Raw genomic sequence first — 20,303 nt, 5'->3', positions numbered from 1 at the left:
GGTAACTGGAGAATTTTGGTATCTCAATATAACAAGGCAATGCAGAAAATTACTCATCACCAACATGTTTCTGTCACTTTCTCTGGCATTCATATCTCAATCTTTGCAGTAGAAAGAGAAATGCAGAAATCTGCCAAAAAATATGCTGGCAATGAAATGGAGAGTTTGGGGAGGGAGAAGTGGGCAGGCCTTATGGAAATGTGATAGGAAATGAGGTGAAGGTGAAAGGTCAGGTAGCTGTGGGGGTCCAGCTGAGGGTGAGGTGTCCTAGAGTTCAGCAAGGAAGGCAGCCTCTTGGCTCTGCACAGTTGGGAAGGTCAGTCTTCAGATGGAGGAAGGATGGGCACTTCCAGGACACAGATACCCTCCACTCCCCTCCAGGCTCGGCAGAGGGTGCTGGTCAACTCTGTGTCATCTCCAGGCCTCCGCATCAGGAACCCACAACTGGGACACCAGGTTACCAGCCTTCCTACTCTCTGTGCTGGCAGCTGTAGAGGAACCATTGGATGATGACTTTGTCCATGGAATGCCTGGTGAATGAGTGCCAGCCCTGGGCAGGCCTTCCAGGCACCTCTCAATGGCTGCATATCCTGGGCCGAGTTTGTTAGCAGAATGGTTGCATTTGGGCAGAGCAATACACAGATACCTGTGGTGGGCTAGGTACCACTGTCAGAAGTGGTATCTTCTGTGGTATTTATCTGCTGCCATCTTCAGCCACATGACCTGCCCTCTGAGGATGGTTTTGAGAGCCATAAGCAGTTAATGTTAGTCTTGTGCCTTTAGTTTCTTCTTCTCTACCTGGCAGGGTTCAAGCCTATGTACAGAGAAGGGTCACCAACTGCCTCTTCATTTCCTGCCTTAGAAATGGGAGACCAGAGTGCCTACTTGGTCAGGGGAGTATTCAGGACCAGCTCATTCGCGGGACACAAGCTGCTGTGGCCTCTGGAAATACTGTAGGAAATACAGACTTTCTCTGTAGGAGGTGAATCTGCCTTGGCCTCTGAAACAGGCAGAGTCCAGTCAGGAAAACAGAAACCATGCCAGTTATTTTAACAGAAGACATTTAGCACTGGGAGTGGGTTAAACAGGTCATGGAGGACCTGGGAGTAACTGCAGGAAGCAGCTGCCGCCTCCAGGTCTGCACCAGTGGATCTCAAAGTGTGGTCCCAGACCAGCTGCATCAGTATCACCTGGGATCTCGTTAGATATGCAAATTCTGACCAGAAACTCTGAAGGTGGGACGCAGCATCTGTGTTTTTACAAGCCTCCAGATGGGTTCCATTTGAGAACGCTGGTCAAGGTTACACTTGGGGTTAACCACTTCCTTGGGGTTATCAGAACCTGTGAGCTCAGAGAAGGGGCCCTGTGGAGCTAGGACCTGACCCTCTGAGGAGGGGGCTGGTGCTGCTGATCTCTCTGAGGGGGTGCAATGAGGCTGGCTCTGGGAGAATGGGGGAAGTCTGAAAACTAGAATTAACTGCTGTTGGGACCAGCTGCCATGAGAAACTGTTGCTGGGATAAGCTGCTAGGAATAGGAAGCAGGAAGGAAGGAGCGAGTCCCTTTGCCCTCCTCCAGCCTTGCAGGCTCCCTCCGATGCTCCATATTAGCAGAGCCTCACAGGGAGCCTCGGGCAAAACAAATGAGGTTTGCAGGGTTCCAGTCCCAGTGTCACAGGGCAGAGTAGGGAAGGGTAGGTTGGAGCTGAGGACAACAGCTTCATAAACCAGCACAGCGAGCATCCAGTTACATTGAGTTGCTGAATCCCTATTGGGTCATTCAATCAAATAATAATAATAATCAAGGTCCTACAGAATGCCAGACACCCTACTTAGCTTGGGGCACGGAGCAGTGAACAGGACAGGCAAAGTCCTTGCCCTCATGGAGCTGGCATCCTAGTGGGAGGGGGGCAGGCAGACCGGACAAAAACAACCACCTGCTCCCTTGCTCGCTTTTCTAGATGAGTTCTGGGCGCCTTGTGTGGCATGCACTGTGCTTAGCACTGGGACACAGACAGACTTCTCACTCTGACTGTGGGCTCCTCCAGGAGTAGGTTTACAACATATTTCATAAAGCACTTTAAAATAGGAATTCTGCCTGTCCCTAGTAGTATTATTAATCTCTTCATTCTTGGCCTGGGAACAGCCTGTGGCCTCTTGGAGCCTCCTAGCTAGCACAGGTGAAGGTGGTGAATGCTTTGCCCAAGGGGACCCTGCCCCTCACCCATGGGCGGTGCTTGTACCTACTCACTAGCCAGGCGGAAGCCTAAACTTGCTTGTCAATCTCTGGAGGCTGGGAATCAAGCTGGCAGTTCTGGGCTCTCACCAGAGTGTGAAACGAAAACCAGGAAGGGACGCTCTCTGAGTGATTGCATTTTGCACCCTGACCCAGTGCTCCTGTGTTTCCATGGTTCTCAGCCTGAAAAAGCTGTGAGCAAGTGGAATACCTGCCCTGCCTCCAGACACACAACTGAGCCCAGGTCCTGAGAGATGGCACCAAGGTCATCCACACTAATAGAAATAGAGTTGAAACCAGGTGACTTGTTTCCAAAGCCTTCCTCTGTCTTTAGGGGTGCATTTTTGCTTGGGAGAATGTTTGCACACAGCATTCTGAGCTCCTTCTGGTCTCTTGAGTAGCATCGAAATGGGATAATGAGGTAAATCCATTTGAGGTGGGGAATGGGTAGCCTAGTCTAATAATTCCTACCTCATTGTTTTGCAGGACAGAATTTAGGAAAGCTAGTAAAGTTTCCCCCTCTCATGGGAAACTCTAAGGGAAGCTCAGAGTAACTCGGGAAGGAAAATTTGTTAGAATTTCACAGCTGAAATCTTGTTCTGATGGAGAGCGGGAATTAATCAAAACTTGCTGGGAGAGACCAGAGCCAGAGCTGATGAGAGACAGCTGGCTCCCTCCTGGCCCAGGCCCATGCAGGGGGTCCCCTCGGGAAGCAGCTGGGGGCAGGGCAGGGAAGTGGCTGAAAGTATTACTCGGGGCTGATCAGCTTTTCCATCACCATGACATCATTCGACATGGCAGGGACACAAGCTGCCAGAAGGAAAAACCTAAAGATGTGAAATGTGCTGTTGGAGCAGGCCCTAATCAGAACCAGCACCCTCCCAGGGACAGACGGGGGCTGGCCAGGCTGGCTTGCATCAGGGCTGGCTGTGGGCAGCTCAGACAGCCTGATGCACCCACCTTCCCAGGGCCCTGACCGCGGAGCCCAGGCAGCCGATCAGCTGCTTCCCGGACATGTCCTCTGCTTCGCTTTCCACTAGACCCTTTACCAGTGGGTGCTGGTAAAACTACCTGTTGCCCTCAGGGCTTTGGAATGAGTGGTCAGCATTTCTTCTTGCCTCCTCAGGCAGAGTTTCTCATTGTGACTCTTGCCTTCTTCTAGAGGAGAGAGTCTGATATAGAACTAACTTCCTTTGGGGTAATTTAAAATGTCAAAATTTAAATCAAGGAAAAGTACTAAGTAGGCAGTTCTAGAGATGAAATGCTTCCAGAATGATTGCACTTGGTGAATTGGATAATTCGTTATGTCTGTGACTGTATGTCTTAACATTGTAGAGAAATCTGAAAGGTTAACGTGCTGGCATGCACACACCCTGCTTGAGTGGAGCAGCAGTTGCCTTGTCCTCAGCTTGGTTTCTGTGAACTGTGGGTTGTTTCTCTCTCCCTTGAGTTGCAAGAGATCAGTACTTCCGGATCGGTACTTCTGCAGTGAGATGAAACTTTGGAGGAGTAAAGTTGGTGTTTGTAAATTGCCTAGCACAGTGCTTGGCACACATTGCAGGTTGAATTTATTCGCTTTTCCTGATTTACCCTGTGTTAATATGGGTTCTCCCCAAAACAGAGCCTGGGTCAAGGATCTGAGTGCATGTGGTTGATACACAAATGATCCCAAGAAGTACCAGTTAGGAAATGGGACAGTGAGACAGGAAAGGAAGGCAGCTACAGACCTCAGGCTTCTCCAGAGAAACAGAATGGAGAGAGAAAGAAATGGATTAGTTGGTTGATTTTCAGGAATTGGGTTAGGAGATTATGAGGTCTGGGAAGTCTGAATTTTTCAGGGCAGGCCAGTAGGCTGGGGACTCAGGGAAGAGCTGATGCTGCAGCTCCAGTCTGAAAGCAGTCTAAAAGCAGTTTGTTTTTTTGGGAACCTTAGTCTTTTAAAGTCTTCACCTGATTGGATGAGGCTTGCCCACATTTTGGAGGGTAATCTACTTTATTCAAAGTCTACTGATTTAAATGTTAATCTAATCTAAAAAAATACCTTCTCAGTAACATCTAGATTGCTGCTTGACCAAATTCTGGGTACTGTGGCCCAGCCAAGTTGACACATAAAATTAACCATCAGAGCAGACAAATAGAGGGTGTATTACCGAGCAGGTTACCACTGTGGGCAGCTGGAGCTCAATCCTGCTGGAGAACCCTGGGAGTCAGTGTACACCATGCCCCAGAGTTACCCCCCATCAAGGGGCAAGGGAGCTGGGGCCCTGCATTATGGAGGGCTGCTCTGGGGACTGGAGTTCCCTGCCACTCCTGGCTTGCCATGCACATGGACAGAGCCACAAGAGAAAGCCCTCAGGAGAAGAGAGGCAGGCACTCGCTGTTGCAATTTGGGCCGGACAACAGAGAAATGATAAAAGCCAAGAGGATATGGGTGGGGGAGCAATACCATCCGTTCCATCTTCCTGTGTTCCTTTCCACCCAGGTTTTCTCTGGGCTCAGCTAGTTCATCTCTGGCAAGATAGTCCAGTCTCGCTGTTCTCTCCATTGTCTCCCTTCCTGAGGGAAGGCAGCTGTAGTTCTTTCACCTGGAAAGGAGGCTGGTCAGGGGACCCCAAGGAGAGTCTGCTCAGCAGCTGCCTCCACCACATTGCTTCACTCAACTGTGGCCTCTGGCTTGTCTTCCAGCAATGTGCATCTCTAGCCATGACCTTGCTTAAACAAACTTGGAAATTCTCTTCGTTTAAATTTAACCTTTCTTACTTCTGGGCAGTTGTTCAGGGAAGTTGTGATCAGTAGAAAGTAAATTGGCCAGATCTCTGCACTTGTTTGGACCTGCTATCCATGCATTCAAAAAAATGGGAGGTTTTGGTCAAGTAATGTACAACATGCAGCAAGAACAAGTGTGGCAAGAATAGCCTGGCACCAGAGATTAAGGGAGTTCTGGATTCAGCTCTTTGGTGGGTGGTTCTCTGGCCTGGAGCAAGTCTTGTTCCCTTTAGGGGCCTCAGTTCCCTCATCTTAAAAAATGAAGGTTTTTGAGCTTAGTGGTCTCCAGGATTGCCTCAAAGCTTTGCCAGTCTGAATCTATCCCTTTTCTTGCTGTTGTCCCCATTGGAGTTGGTGTGTGACACTTGCACAGGCACCAGTGTTTTCTGTGTGGGAGCACTTTCCTATATGCATTATTTTCTTCTTAATAATGGCACCTCCTGAGAGTATCCAGGTCTCAGGTCCCTTCTGGTGACACAGCCTTGCCTTGTAAGTCAACTGTTCGCTGGTGTTAAACAAGTTGGGGCAGACGGCTCTGCTGACTAGGAATTTGCCAGCTCGGCATGGCAAGATCCCTGAGATGGCAGAGGCCCAGGGAGGCCATTAGAAGCATCAAAAATATGCCCTGCGGCAGGTGCAGAATGCCATTCAGGTCACCTTCCTCTCTCCCTGTTCATACCTCCCCTGGTGGCTGATCCCTTTGATGTCACTAAAAGCCGGAGTCTTCCCTAATGCCTGACTTCACTTACTTAAATGCCAGTGGGCTTGGGGCTGCTTGTTACTGATGCAAAGCCCCCAGCTTCTAAGAGAGAGGTGTGTGGAGACAGGGCGGGGCTGGGTCATCCGCTTTCTGTGGCACAGCCATCTCACCTGGTCATTCCAGGTACAGAGATTCCTGTTCTCTTACTTTAAAAATAACATATTTCCTTGAATCCCCAAAACAGTTAAAAAATAAAAAGGGTTACGGAGGGGATGACGTCTGGCACAGAAAAGCAGTAAAATAGGTCGTATTTCTATAATGAAATACATACCTATCTATTTACTTATTGACTCTGAAATAACAGAGGTAGATCCTTCCAGGTTTGTCTAGCATGCATTTGATACTGTGATCATCTTTTCTTTCTTTGTTTCTTCTTTTTTTTTTTTTTTAATTCAAGACTGTGTTACAGAAGTTCTGCCATCTGGCCTTACACATTCAGGTATAGTGAGTGAGTTATTCTTTGCAGGAGAGGACCTCGGTACAGGCCCGACCGTGGTCATAGTTCTGTTGAAAGGATAGGCGCTACAAAATGTTTGATCACCATACTCGGCTACCTGGGAATAAAGGCAACTCCAGCCTTTGTCTGGGTTCCTGTGCATGTAAACTACCTGAAGCCAGGAGTTTATGCCTGCGTTGTTCATTGATGTATCCCCTCTACCTTCAGCGGTGCCTCGCCTATAGTCAGTGCTCAGTAAATGATGGCGGACACGTGGTCCAGTCCATGTACTGGTTATAGAGCATGACTTAGCTTTGTTGAGATGAGTTAAAATTATCAGACGAGATGGTTCCCTTGTGTTGGGCATAAACCATGTGCTTTATAGAAGTCAGTATTACACAAAGCCTTGATAATTTCACAGCTTCTGGTAATGTTTTGTACGTTTGTCGTGATGTTTTGCTTGTCAGGACACTAACCTGTGTTGGATACATCTCATTGTTGATGTGCATATTGCTGGCTCAGTTGATGCCTCATGATGGCATGAGGTTTAAATCAGGGAGAGTCGTGAAGTATGACACACAGAGAGTCATTAGAAAGGCAGGGGACATCTTGCTTCTCTCTTGATTCTTTGAGCACTCTGGCTATGTGCTGCTCTCTGAGCAAGTCTTGGCTTGGGGCTGCAGCAGTCTCCTGCCATGGAAGGGTAGGTATTGTATGAGATGTGCATGTGATTCCATGACAAGGAAAAGAGGTGGCCTCATGACAATGTGTCTGACCTTGCTGACATTTTGACCTCTCATTTATTGGCAGGCCTGAATTATGTTTTGACGGCTGACGTGGCCAAAAAGGAGAAGGGCCAGCTGCCCAGGGTCTACTTTGTGCTTCTGGGAGAGACCGTGGGTCAGGTCACAGAGAAGCTGCAGCTGACTTACATGGAGGAGACGTGTCGTCACTACGTGGCCCATGTGAAGGTCAGTCCTCTCCTCCTTTTTATCCTCAAACTTTGATCTCTGCAGATGTTCATTTGGAGCCGGTAGAAACTACTTTTATTATGTATTATGTATGCTCTTCCAAAATTTTATTTCACAGGGAGGAGCGTATCCATTTCTTCTTTTCTTTTAAAGTTGGCCTCTGACAGCCCTTTTGTTTATCTTACTGTGTTGATTTCAGCCTTTAAGGGGGGTTGTGGTAGTCTAGGAGACCAGTAATGGTCCCTGACTTTGAGTTGTTCTTTTCAGAGGTTTCTCATCCTCTCCCCTCTATAAGGCTCAGTAGTCTTTTCAGAGGAGAGCCTTGGAAGCACGTGCCTCTGGGTCTGCAGTGATGCTGGATCACACTGCACCTGATGCCTTTCTCAGTGGTCTACTACAAATTAGCTCATGGTCACAGTTAAGACATTTAAAAACTGGTTGGACTAGATTTTTCCCCTTTGACTACTTTCTGTTTATTTTAGGAATGCATTTTTTGGCAACCTTTCCCCTCACACTCTAAATAAACTTGCAAATGTTTTTCTCCTCTTGAAATTGTTTGTTAAATACACTTTGCTGCTAATTCAGGAGGCCAGGCTTTGATTAGCTACAGAGTGGCCCTTGCAGCAGACGCTGGCAGGGTGGAAGTCCTGGCAGTGCCTGATGCTGCAGGAATGGCCAGACACTGACCCAGGGGCAGGGTCAGAGAGTGGAGGAGGTGGAAGAATGCATTTAATCCAGGCCACATGGTGGGTGGAACAAGCGTGGGTTTTTGAGACACATAGATCCAGTGAGTATCCAGCTGGACGCATATAGTGACCTCTCCCCGTCTCAGTTTCTTTATCTCTGAAATGGACACAATAATCCTTACCTTGAAAGGTGGTCATCAGGATTAAACATTACACAATGAATTTACTTAAAGGACCTTGAATGGTGTCTGATAAATAGAAAGCAACCCAATTATTATTATTTGGTTGGACTGTATATAATTGCTAATATTCTTTTTGACTTACAAAAATGGAAATTTCATATAGTTCAACCTAATATTATTTATTAGCCACTGGATTTCTGACTGATAGTTTGAAAAGTCTGCAGATTAGAGATGAAGTGTCCTCCTGTTAGTACCAGAGCAGAAGAATAACAGCTGCTTCTAGATGCTTCAGGGCTGTGTATAGAGAAATGCCCCCACACACCCATGGCACTTGGCCTGGCCTAGAGCCCATGAGTCCATGCCTCTCAGATGCTTTTCAGTGGGGCTGGGCTGTGTCTTCTGCCAGGACTCCTGCAGGGGCCTGCCCAGACCAGCTGCTTGAGAGCTTGGGATGCTGGCCATTTATAAAGCTGCTCCTGAGCCTGTTAAGCCATACAGCCCCACCCCCTCAGTCTTAGATGACATTGGCTTGTTGGTGCCTTTGGTGGGGTGTGAGGCTGCGCAGTACAGGCTCATATGCAAACACTGTCAGGCCTTTGAATGCCTGTTCTTGGTGTTTTTATACCTGTTGGGGACAGGGCATCTTCTCTCGGGCTGCTTCTTGCTAGGTCTATTCACAAAAGCTTTCCTTCAGGTTTCTTTGCAACTTCTTGCTTTGGCTGAGAAGTTATCCTTTGTTCCTAGTTACCAAAGGTACTGGCTATGAGATGTCACACAGAGCCTGCAGGCCTTTGCAAAGTGCACTCAGGGAGTGGCAATAGTGAAGTGCAGGCCAGAGACAGGGCTCTTTCTATGGTGACCCTGAGGGTTACTGGGGAGGATCAGGGCTGTGCAAGGGGTTGGTCCTGCTACTTCCTGATATCTAGGGTTGCCAGACTTAGCAAATAAAACTATAGAACTCCTAATTAAATCTGAATTTCAGATCAACAATGAATCATTTTTTAGTATGAGTGTGTCCCAAATATTGCATGGGATATACTTATACTAAAAACATTTTGTTGTTTATCTGAAATTTAAATGTAACTTGGCATCCTGTTGGCAGATTCAACTCTGCTGATCTTCCTCTACCCAACCAGTGACATTTCTTCACTCAAGCAAAACCTGGCTGCCAAGAAGAGAGATTGAGATGATGGTTAGAAGAGTTTGGAGGCTGAGATCAGGGCTCTGGAGTGCAGATCCAGCACAGACCTTGATGTGATTATTTTGGTCATTCTAGGAGAGCAAAAGAGCAGGCCTGCTTTAGTGAATTGGGACCTAGAGTTATTTGGATATAGTGATTGCTTGGCCATTTTCTTATGCAAGGAGGTGGGAGCGGAGAAATACACCAGATAGACACGTATCTCTGAGGCCTTTATGGTTCAAGAGGCAACATTGCTGCCAAGGAACACTCAAGGTGGCTGATACTTTATAGTCATACTCTATAGCCATGAGAATGTTTATTTCTGCCAGTTACTGTCTGGGCTGTTGCAGAGGACTGGGCAAATGGCAGAGTGCACCCGTAGGATGAGTGCTAATGGCCTGGCTAGCTGTCCACAGGGGAGGCAGCAGGCACCGCCCCTGGCTTACTGGCTGTGGGAACACAGCTATGGAAGCTGAGGCAGGAAGCAAGGATGGGGGAAACGGGAGCGGCAGCCAGGCTGCCTCCTGGAGCAGGAACTGGGGCCTGGGGGGTGTTGGTCAGGGGTCAAGAGCAGGATACAGTCTCTACTGCAAGTGGAGCTTTCTCAGTGGAGCCAGCTTTATGGACAAATCAAAGAAGATAAATAAAAGCATTCTGGCTTATCACACACCACATGGCTAGCAGACAGTGGGGCTGGCATGAGGGGCTGGGCCTGCTTTGTTTAGGCTATCTTTACGTATTTTTTTTCTTTTTTTCTTTAAGCCTATTCCAATTTTTTTTTTTCTCCCTGTCCTTTTCCCTGGAAGTTTTCTTTCCATATAAGGTGATAAGTGACCTTATCATGGAAGACCGCGTGGGCTAACACCTGTTTTCCAGGCTGTCTTGTACCAGGCTTTGTTCCATTCACCGTCTTGAGGGGCACCTCCGGAGGGTATAGGATTTTTTGATAAGGCAGCACATCCTCCTGGGGGGGCGGGCAGGTACGTTCTCAGGGCCTCACTGTGGTCAGCAGAGCGGAGGTAGCTCCAGCCGCTTCCTTGGCTTCTCTGCCTCGGAGTTCACACACCCCAGCTTATCTTCCCTCTTCCCCCAGACCAGCCCAGTTTTGGGGATGGGGCCCCTCCCACTAACAGTCAGGCTGGAGGCCTCTAGTGGATCTCACAGTCACAGGTGAAAGCCCAGCACCTCCCCTCTGCATCAGGCTCCCCATGCCCTTCCTGTGCTTACCTTTCTAGACCCATCTTCTGCCACCACATCCCCTGGGTCCCAGCTCTTGTCATGACGTGCCCCTTTCCTCCTGGAACCTGCTGCTTACACTTCTTTGCCTTAGTTCTTATGCTCACAGAAGTCTGGGATCTGGTTTGTGTCGTATTCATGTAGAACCATGCACTACCTGCATGATTTTTATGTTTTTTTTTGGTCTTAAACTCATACTTCCAGTGGTATTTTCTTTCATATTTTCTCTTTAAATCAGCCAACTTTTGGTCTCAAATAAAATAATTTAAAACAGAAACTTTCACCTTTCTATAACCAGAAAACCATGTAACATGTCCCCAAAACAGAAAGTAACTGTAAAAATAGATAGATTGAAGACATAACAGTGTCCTAGAAGTCTAGCTGGATTTCATTGTTTGTCAAAGTTGCTGATAAAGCGCGCACTCCGTTCATGTGTCAGAATGGGAAATGATCAAGTTCTGGGGAAGGCTTAAAGACATACGGGCACCACACTGGAACTTCCTTCCCAATGCAACCAGGACTGCAGGGGAATTGACCGGGAACAACGTTTCAAATACGAGAGTTATTTTGCGGAGTCATGCCTATGTGCCATGGAAATCCACCTTGTGGGCCCAGTCTGGGAAATCCTGGCCATGCTCCGCTTGGATCAGATGTGCCTTGCCCCATCCTGCCTGCTGAAGGCTTGCTGTTGTTCAAAGCTCAGTCCACAGGTTTTGAACATCCTCAGCGGCAGCCACTGTCCTAGGCCCTGGGGTTGCCACTGTCATCTTCCTGACTTCTTGGAGCTTGTTCCGTGCTGCCTGACTCCTACTTGTCAGGTGGAACTGGAACCTTGTTGGAGTGACTAATTGGGTTAGCTGGAGTGTGGACTCACAAAGGCTTCTGATATGGAGTGGGGCCTGCTCACCTCTGTCTGGACCGACTGCTGGGAAGTGATGGCTTGAGATGATGGAGAAGAGAGTTTGGGATGCATGGCCTGTGCCAAAGAATAAATGTGGGTGTCCTGTTGTTACTCCATCGTTTTCTGGTTTGTGTGTTCTTACCTGGATGACAGCTGTGCTACATCCTCTAATGCTGCACAATACCTTGAGAGCACAGGCCTTTTGTGATGCCTATGCATGACAGGCAAATAAGCAGGCTCTTGAGGACCAGGGAAACGATGGCAACAGTTCTGAGTCTGATGCAGGGATGGCAGAGAAGCCCAGGCAGAGTATGGGGGCAGTGGCGCCATTCCCTACTGTGAGGATCAGTGACACCCTCTAGAGGCATTCAGGGAACTGTTTTTGAACAGAACCATGTGTCAGACACTGTCAAGAAGGCCAATAACAGGATTGTTGTTAAAAACAAAACAGTCTACACGAGACAAGGAAATATGCACATCGGCTTTTCTGAGAAGCTGCAGATGTTCATGAGGTTGTTCTTTTATGTTCCTGAAGGGTTTTTCAAGGAACTTTGAAACCTAAGTGACTGCAGCTCCTTCCTTGCTTTTGTGGGCAGATGCTCATCCTGGCCTGGCGAAGGGTGGGACATCACCTTGGCCACCAGGTCTCCTGAGAGATCACACCCTGTGATCTTCCCAGGTGTTTTGGCCTCTTTCCATTTTCATATCCAACAAAATGCCTTGGGACCATGGCTTCAATCACATTACATGCTGCGAGTTTATAGAGTGTTGGATGCTGGTTTTCAGAGATGATCAAGGCTTCTTTTTTTTCTTGTTTAAGAAACAGATAGTTAAGAAAGGGAGATTAAGTTGGAGTAATAAGAACTCTGAGAAAGAGGTGAAAGAAAAACAGCGAAAGTTTCTTCTTTATCTGAAAAATAACATACTAAATCTCTGGGTCATCTTGAGAAGTCAAAGAAATAGCTAAGAAAAAAAATGTTGCAGAGTTTGGCAAAAAGGGACGCCAACAGGAATTAGTATTAAAGAATGTAGTAATTGAACTCCCTTTGAAAATGATTTTAAAAGAAGAATACCCATAATATTCAGGTAATAGCGATGAAAGCAGCTAACACTCATTTAGCATTTAGTATGTGCTGGTTACTGTGAGTCACTGCATGTGAGATAGTTACCGTTTTTAATCCTCATTTTACTGTTTCGAAGACAAGGCATAGAAGAGTTAAGGAACTTGCTCACGACTTTATAGATGACAAGTAGCAGAGATAGGATTTAAACCTGCAAGTCTGGCTCCTAAGACTTGGGTTTAAACCACTGCATTGTAACACCCCTCATAAGTATAAGCTAGAACTATTAGTAACTAGTACTTATTATATGCCAGATACTCTCCTACAGGCTTTACATGAAGAAAGAGAGGTTAAGTAACCTGACTCAGCCTCTAAGCTAGTGAGAGACTTCCCTGCCTCTTCCTAATGGAGTCCTGGGACCATCTCTATGTTGAGCATATGGCATGGCCCCTAGAGGTGACAGCTTTTGGGGATTTATGTTCTAGAGCAGTGGTGTGCAACTAATGCTTAACAACAAACTCTTGGAAAGAGGGGGCATGACTTTTGTAGCATTTTGCAAATTTCCTTGGTGTAAATATTCTCATCATGTCTGATTTCAAGCTACCAATGAGACATCACTGCATGTGGAGTTAGGAAGAGACGCACAATAGCACACAGTTGTTTAGTATTTCCAATAGCTCTAAATATCTTTAAGAGCATAGATGATAGTAAAGTATGGTAAAATAATTAGGAAGTTATGAGTGTTGAGTATTTATTACCTTTATCTTAATGTAATTTACTTATTTTTAAGTTTATTCAGTTTAACTTTTAATAATGGCTGTGTTTAACAACTCTGGCTCGTAAACTTTCTGAAAATTTAACAGTTGGCCTTTGGAAACCCACTGCAGCAAGCCCCAGCACACAACTGAATATGTTGAGGGCTTTGTTGTTGTTATTGTTGTTTTTAATTTTAGATTCACAGGGTACAGGTGTTTGTTCCATGGGTGTATCACATACTGGTGAGTGTTGGGCTTCTAGCATGTTTGTTAGTAAGTTGGTCATATCACTCAAGTCTTGCCTGATACACAGATGTTTCATTATCCGAGTCTTTTTTCTTTCCTGTTTCCTGTGACTTTTTAAGTTGATGAATGATAGGAAAGTAAATTTGTGGGGTCAGTTAAACCACCAGACAACAGCTTTTATGTTTGTACATTGGGTTCAGAGGTACTCTGTATTTTGACTGGATTTATGGGATAGTGTAATTGTTTCCATTTAAAACAATGGAAAAGATTTCATTTAAATTTATTGAGATCTTATTCTTTACCCTCATTCCATGCACATTTAGGATTCTGTTCGGCAGCCCTCTGCACTCTGAAGATGCACGAATTGCTGACTGTTGGGCTTGCTTGAGAGGACGGGGGGTTATTACCTCCCATAGGACTGTTTAAACTCTGGAAGTTTAAAGTAAACTCCTACAACTGAACTTAGTCCTAATTAGTACAGAGTGAACTAGCTGTGAACAACCTTTGGTTTTCTTACTTGGTGCCTTGATCATGTGAGACCTAAGGGCTGACCTGCCCTTTTCTTATCAATTGCTTTAATCAGAAATAACATATCAAGGTGGCCCAAGTTGTGTCATTATTCTTTCCTTTGTCTTCTCCACCCGTTCCCAAGGCATCCATTCCTAAGGTCATTTGGAGAATTCTCTGTTTCAATAAGTGGGATCCACATGGCTCAAGGAGCAGCAGGCCTTAGAATCACTCTTTGAGTAGTAGCTGGTCCCTCAGTCTACACCAAAGAGCTGACTCGCCAGACCTTCCCACCTCCTGGTCATACAGACTCCAGATTTGGAAGGAGCCCTTGCCATCTCTGTCCTCTGACATAGAGCTTGGGTGTCCGAGACACATCCAGCTCCAAGTGACAGGCCCAAGAGAGCCTCTGAATGAAGATGGATGAGCTGGGTGGACACAGCCACACTATGTTCTCGTGAAGGCAACAGACCATGGGCCAGCTTGCTGGGCATCCAGAGTTGGCTGCAGAGGCTGGAGTGAGTGGCTTTCAAGGCAAGACTGATAATGAAAGTCATGTGTTTGGGTGGCAGTCACAAGCAGGGGAAGTGGGGGAGCCAGCTTCCCTTCGTGCTGTGCATCACAATAAGATAGGACACAGATGCAAAAGCAGATGGCTACAGCTGGATCTGGGTAAAGGTGGCAGTGACGCGTCGGTGCAGAGAATTCCTGTTTTGAGGAAAGATTCGGAGCCAGCTAAGATTTTCTGAGGGCCTGTCATGTCTCAGACTGTCACACTTATTCCTCTGTCACGTGTGCCTAAGTCCATTTTAGATGACCCCTTGTAAAGAAAGGAAGCCTGGCTCCTGAAGCCTCATTGCATGGGAAAAGGGGACCAACATATTCTATGGTTGTACCAGCAAATTATTATGTATTTCTTATTTTATAAAAGTATAGATTTTATTCATGCCTATATGGTTAGAGAAAATATTATTTTTAGTCAATATATTAGTATTAAGATCACGGCCTCTTTTCTTCTCATTTTGGAAGGGGAATACTTTTAGACCTTTTAATGAAAGAGTCATTTTCTCAATAAATATTTGATTGGCCTGAAGGTAAATGGGTAGGTGTAAAAAAGTTATGGAAATATTGGACTTGAGGAAACTTTGACAAATAGCACTCTCTTTCTCTCTTGGGCATATGTGTGTGTGCATGCATGTACTCCAGCTCTCTGTGTATATTATACACACACACGTTTTTCACATAAAACATTTTTATTTTGGGCCAGGTGTGGTGGCTCACACCTGTAATCCCAGCACTTTGGGAGGCTGAGGCAGGCAGATCATCTGAGGTCAGGAGTTCAAGACCAGCCTGGCCAACTTGGTGGAAACCTCTTTCTACTAAAAATACAAAAATTAGCTGGGCATGATGGTGGGTGCCTGTAATCCCAGTTACTGGGGAGGTTGAGGCAGGAGAATTGCTTGAACCTGGTAGGTGGAGGTTGCAGTGAGCCAAGATTGTGCCTCTGCATTCCAGCCTGGGAGACCGAGCAAGACTCCATCTCGAAAAAAAATATATATATATTTATTTTGAAATAATAGCAGTCTTACAAAAACGTCATTAGGATAGCACAAAAAAATACTGTAAATTCTTCACCCAGATTCCCTTAATGTCATTTGTTTTGTAATTTTCTATCTATTCATACTTCTTACCTGTTTGAGAGTAGGTTGGAGACATGATGCCCCCTTCCTTATCCCTAACATCAGGGATATTTCCTGAGAACAAGGACATTCTTTTATGTAACCATAGCGCAATTATTGAAATAAGGAAATTAAGTGATACATTACTGTTAGCTTATCTACAGAACTCACTCAAATATCACCAGTTATCTCCACATCCTTGGTAGCAAAAGAAAATCCCGCACTGTTGCATTTGGCTGTCACGTCTCTTTAGTCTGGAACACTCACTCAGCCTTGCTCCTTCATGTCCTTGACATTTTTGAAGAGTACAGGTCAGTTATTTCATAGAAGGCCTCCCTGAGTTTGTCTGTTTCATCATAATTAGATTCAGGATGTATATTTTCTGCAGGAATACCACAGAATACTTGTGTCCTATGTATTTAAAAACATATACATCTAACATCACTGAAAGTATGTATTTTTAACTCCTTCTTTAAAGTAGTTTTCCAAAGTTAGTTGCCATCCCCAAAAGGGAGCTTTTAGTCACTGAGAGAGGTGATTATGAAAGTACGATAGCTTGCCCACTACCTCTGCTCCCTGGAGCACAGGCGACTTTCAGCTCTGGGGAAGGTGATCATTTGGGTCATTAGTAGGGCTTTGAGTACCATGGTGCCTGCAGGGAGTTCCCAGTTCTTACTGCAGTCTGAGAATAAAACATAGTATCTTTGGTCTTCACAGAGGTATCAGACAGGAATTCCACTCAGCTTTCAGGAATCGAGACCTGATGACGGGGCTAAAGCACATCAAGATAATTTCTCTCTCTTCTAGAGGAAGAGAAGTTGCTGATGTTGGTTCAGTGGCTCAGGGATGCAGTTCTCTGACCTTTCACTTATTCAGGAAATATGCATTGCATACCTACTATGCCGCAGGCTGGGGGGCCTGCTCTGCTGCGAACAGACAAGGATCCTTATCCCCCTGGGAGTTTATATCCCAGTAGGGGGAGAAAGACAATAGATATAATAAAGAAGAAAATCCAGGTGCATTAGAAGACGATGAGGCTATGGAAAAAAAAAAAGAAAATAGAGCCCAGTGAAGCAGGTTTGGGAGTGCAGGTGTGGGGTTACAGGGGTCAGGGTGACCTCACTGAGGAGGTGTTTGATTTGAGCAAAGCCTGGAAGGAGGCTGGGGAGTTAGCACACGGGTTCCTGGAGGAGGTGCTCAGACCGGTATCTGAGTGTCTGGTGTGTCTGAGGAGGAGCAGGGAGGCTAGTGTGGGCAAAGAGGTCAGAGTGGCAGTGATGGTTGTGAGAGGGTCATCTTGGGCTTCCTAGGCCTTGGGAAGGATTCGCCTTTGCTCAGAGTGAGATGGGAGCCTGCGAGGGATCTGGGCAGGGCGGTGACCTGGCCTGCCTTCCATTTTTACAGGCCCCTGCTGGCGGCTGTGTTGGGAAGGCCTGTAGGAGGCGGGAGAGCAGCAGGAACAGAGTTAGGAGACAGTGAGAGTTATCCAGGGAAGAGGGTGACTCCACTGAGGTCATAGTGGTGACATTGTGAGAAGTGGTCAAATTCTGCATACATTTTGAAAGGAGATCCTACAGCATTTCCTGAGGGTTTGATTGTCAGTTGTGAGGGAATAAGATATCAAGGGTGACTCCAAGCTTTTCAGCCTGAGTACCTAAAAGGATGGAGTTGTCACTGGTGTTGTTTTCAACTGAAGGTGCAGGTGAGCAGGTTTAAAGGGGAAGATCTGGAGTTTGTTTTTAGACACACTAGTAGATGTTTAAGTGTGGATACATATGTATGCGTCTTCAGTTTGAGTCATAGTCTGAGTAAGAAGTATCAATTTTGGAGTCGCCAGCAGACGGATGGTATTTAATGCCAGGAGATTTGATGAGATCACCCAGGGTGTGAGGGGAGATAGAGAAGAGCGGGGGCACCAAGGGCTGAGCTGTGGGCACTCCAACACTAAGAGCATCTTTTCCTCCTACCCCTAAAATGGCTCTAGGGCTCCAGCCATTGTATGTGTTTTTCATGCAGGAAGTAGGGGGACGTGCAAAAGGGCTCTTTGTAATCTGCTCTGAGGCCCCTGTAAAGAGCCTCCAGTGACTTCTGCTTACAACTCATTGACCATCCATCTTTTCAAAGAGGTTGGAAGATGTCTAAGTACCAGCTAGACATCTTATAAATCCTATCACTATAGAGTTTTGTTCTCCAACAGAACTTTCTGTGATGAAGGAAATGTTCCGTGTATCAGCACTATCCAAAATGGTAGCCACTGACCACGTATGACTGTGAGCACTTGAAATGTGGCTAGTACCACTAAGGCATTGACTTTTTACTTTTCTATAATTTTAATTAATATAAATTCAAACTGAAATAACACATGTGGCTGGTGGCTACCATGTTGGACAGTGCAGATACCGAAGTGTGATTTTTAAGAAGAAAAGGGATGAACACTGGACAGACAACTCACAGCTCCTGCCACAGTACCGCATGGAGCCTCCCAAGGCACTAGTCACACAGATCAAGCCCCATAGCGAAATGGAAATATAAATAATAGATTGAGGTCACATTGACTGTTTCACGTTGTGCTTAGACATGCTGATTAAAACCTGAGTTGCAAGTGTGCCATGGAACATAATCTCTCCCTCTGGTGTTTTGGAACAATCACACACAAATGTTTATATCCACATACACGCCCCGTATACAATGGGGGAAACAGAATAGAAGAAGGTTGGATGGTTCACCTTGAGTTGGTCCTTCACAGGATGTCACCATCTTGGATGTGATGTTTTCTGTTTTCAGTGGCATAGAACTAGATAAAAGTTGGCAGTGCAGAGGATGGAAGTGGTATTGCTCGGTGGGAAAGGGAAGGCATTTTAGGTTTGAGACATATTACAGTACTGCCTTGTAGTGTAGAAAAGCCCTCCCTCCTGATGCTCTTGCTAGTGCTGAGTGGAAAGATTCCCTTTCAACTCAACATGTGTGAAGCACATGAACTGAAGCGCTCTTCCTGCTTAGCATGGCAGGGGCTGGCCTGGACCAGGCCGGGGTGGACCAGGTCTTGCTCTGATCAACTACGTGGTCTCAGGCAAGTTGCTTCGCCTTTACTGCTGAGCTTCAGTGTCCTCAGCTGAAATAGGGAGCAGAATACTGACTTCTTAGTAGGGATCTGGTAAACACCGGGCCCCTTTTTCCTTCTCCTCTACCCTGTACATCTTTTCCTCTTTCTAACTGCCTCTGCATTTGGAAGGGGTCAAGACTAGTTCCATAATTTTTAGGGGGATTAAAAAAAGGATTAGAAGCAGATGATGAGAAGAAAATAGAAAGTACAGAGCAAATAAGAAATGTGGGAAGAGAAGAGGGCAATTGGTAAGGCAGCTCTTGGAGCTGGCACGTTCTTTCTCCCTGGACCAGAGCAAGACAGAGCCTCTCAGTCATCTTCACGGGCTGATTGACAAGGACTCCTCACTTTAGCATGCATATGAAGCACCTGGGACCTTCTTCAATGCAGATCCTGATACAGCAGGTCTGAGGTGAATTTCTAGCAAGCTCCCTGGTGACACTGGTGCTGCTGGTCCATAGACCACAAAGCAAGGAGCTCAAAGACATAGATACCAAAAGTGATAGGGGAAGAGGGACAAAGACCACCAGCTGGCAGTTGATGCAAGTATCAGAAGCAAGTGGGCCTTGGAGGGGCCAGATGCCTCTCTCCTCACACTGACCGTGAGAGCAAGTGCTCCTCATCCACAATGTGGGGCCAGGCTTGAGTCAGCAGCACTGACTTTATGTGACCTTGTGTAGCTCTCCAGCCGACGCTGACGTGTGTTAATGGAGGGGGTGCCCCTTATAGGAGGGTGGTATGGGCTACAATTTCTTCTGCATTCTTTGCCTATTGCTTAAAGGACAGTGTTGTCAGCAGTCAACTGACTGAGCATGACTTTTCAGCAGTTTTTAAAACTTCACTGCAGTGTTTTTGGACACAGCTATGTCAGAAATCTATTTCCCCTTCCCAGAGACCAGGAAGCTCTTGAAGTACAAGCTCTTATTAAGCAGAAAATTTTAAAGTGGTTTTCCTTCTTCTTTTCTTGGGTCTGCTTTCTTGGGACAAACAGAATACGAGAAGCCAGCTTAGAAATTGCATGGGTCCTTCCTGCATTTTGTGAGAAAATAGTGGCCTCCTATATTTCTTCTCCGACAGGTTACTGTGGGCCATCAGCTTCCTTGGTGACTTCTGTTTTGCAGATGGGGAATTTGTTGATTGTAGTGAGTATGCTGTGTGTGGCAGAAAGGATTCTGTCACCTACAGAGAGCTAGGGAAGCTCCCAGGCTGAGGAAACCCACCCCTTCGAAGCAGCCATCCATAGGTAGCCTGGGCGGCTTTTCACAAGACAGCCCTAGCCCCACTTCATGGGACTTGGAACAATGGTAGGTCCAATGGTGGACGAATAGTTTATTCACATGCATCCCAGGAGATTTGTGTGAAGAGGGTGACAGAGAGTTGCTTCTTTTAAAAAAATATATTAAGGGCTATATAAATAAAAAGAAGAAATTAAGTTGTAACAATAACAATAATAGCTATCTTTTATTGAGCATTTACTATGTGCTACATGTTTTACATGTACATGAAGACCTTATAAAGAATACAATTACATATGGTAATTAATATATGATTGTATACAGAAAATTGTATCAGAATTATATCTACATATATAAAAATAAAAT

The 20,303-nt window shown here is 46.0% G+C and overlaps 1 protein-coding gene across 1 annotated transcript in view; it reads left to right on the top strand.

Moving 5' to 3' along the window:
• ITGA9 (integrin, alpha 9) overlaps nucleotides 1–20,303 on the top strand; it is a 372,615-nt gene that overhangs the window by 77,772 nt on the left and 274,540 nt on the right. The window contains exon 14 of the mRNA XM_011953420.1: nucleotides 7,006–7,166. Within this exon, the coding sequence (XP_011808810.1) occupies nucleotides 7,006–7,166 (161 nt within the window). The remainder of the gene's footprint in view (nucleotides 1–7,005; nucleotides 7,167–20,303) is intronic.

This window comes from Colobus angolensis, unplaced genomic scaffold (genome assembly GCF_000951035.1).
Source record: "Colobus angolensis palliatus isolate OR3802 unplaced genomic scaffold, Cang.pa_1.0 Scaffold36, whole genome shotgun sequence".
NCBI classification, from domain to species: domain Eukaryota; kingdom Metazoa; phylum Chordata; class Mammalia; order Primates; family Cercopithecidae; genus Colobus; species Colobus angolensis.
The sequence above is the reverse complement of the archived record's forward strand: the minus strand, read 5'-3'. Positions and strand labels throughout refer to the sequence as shown.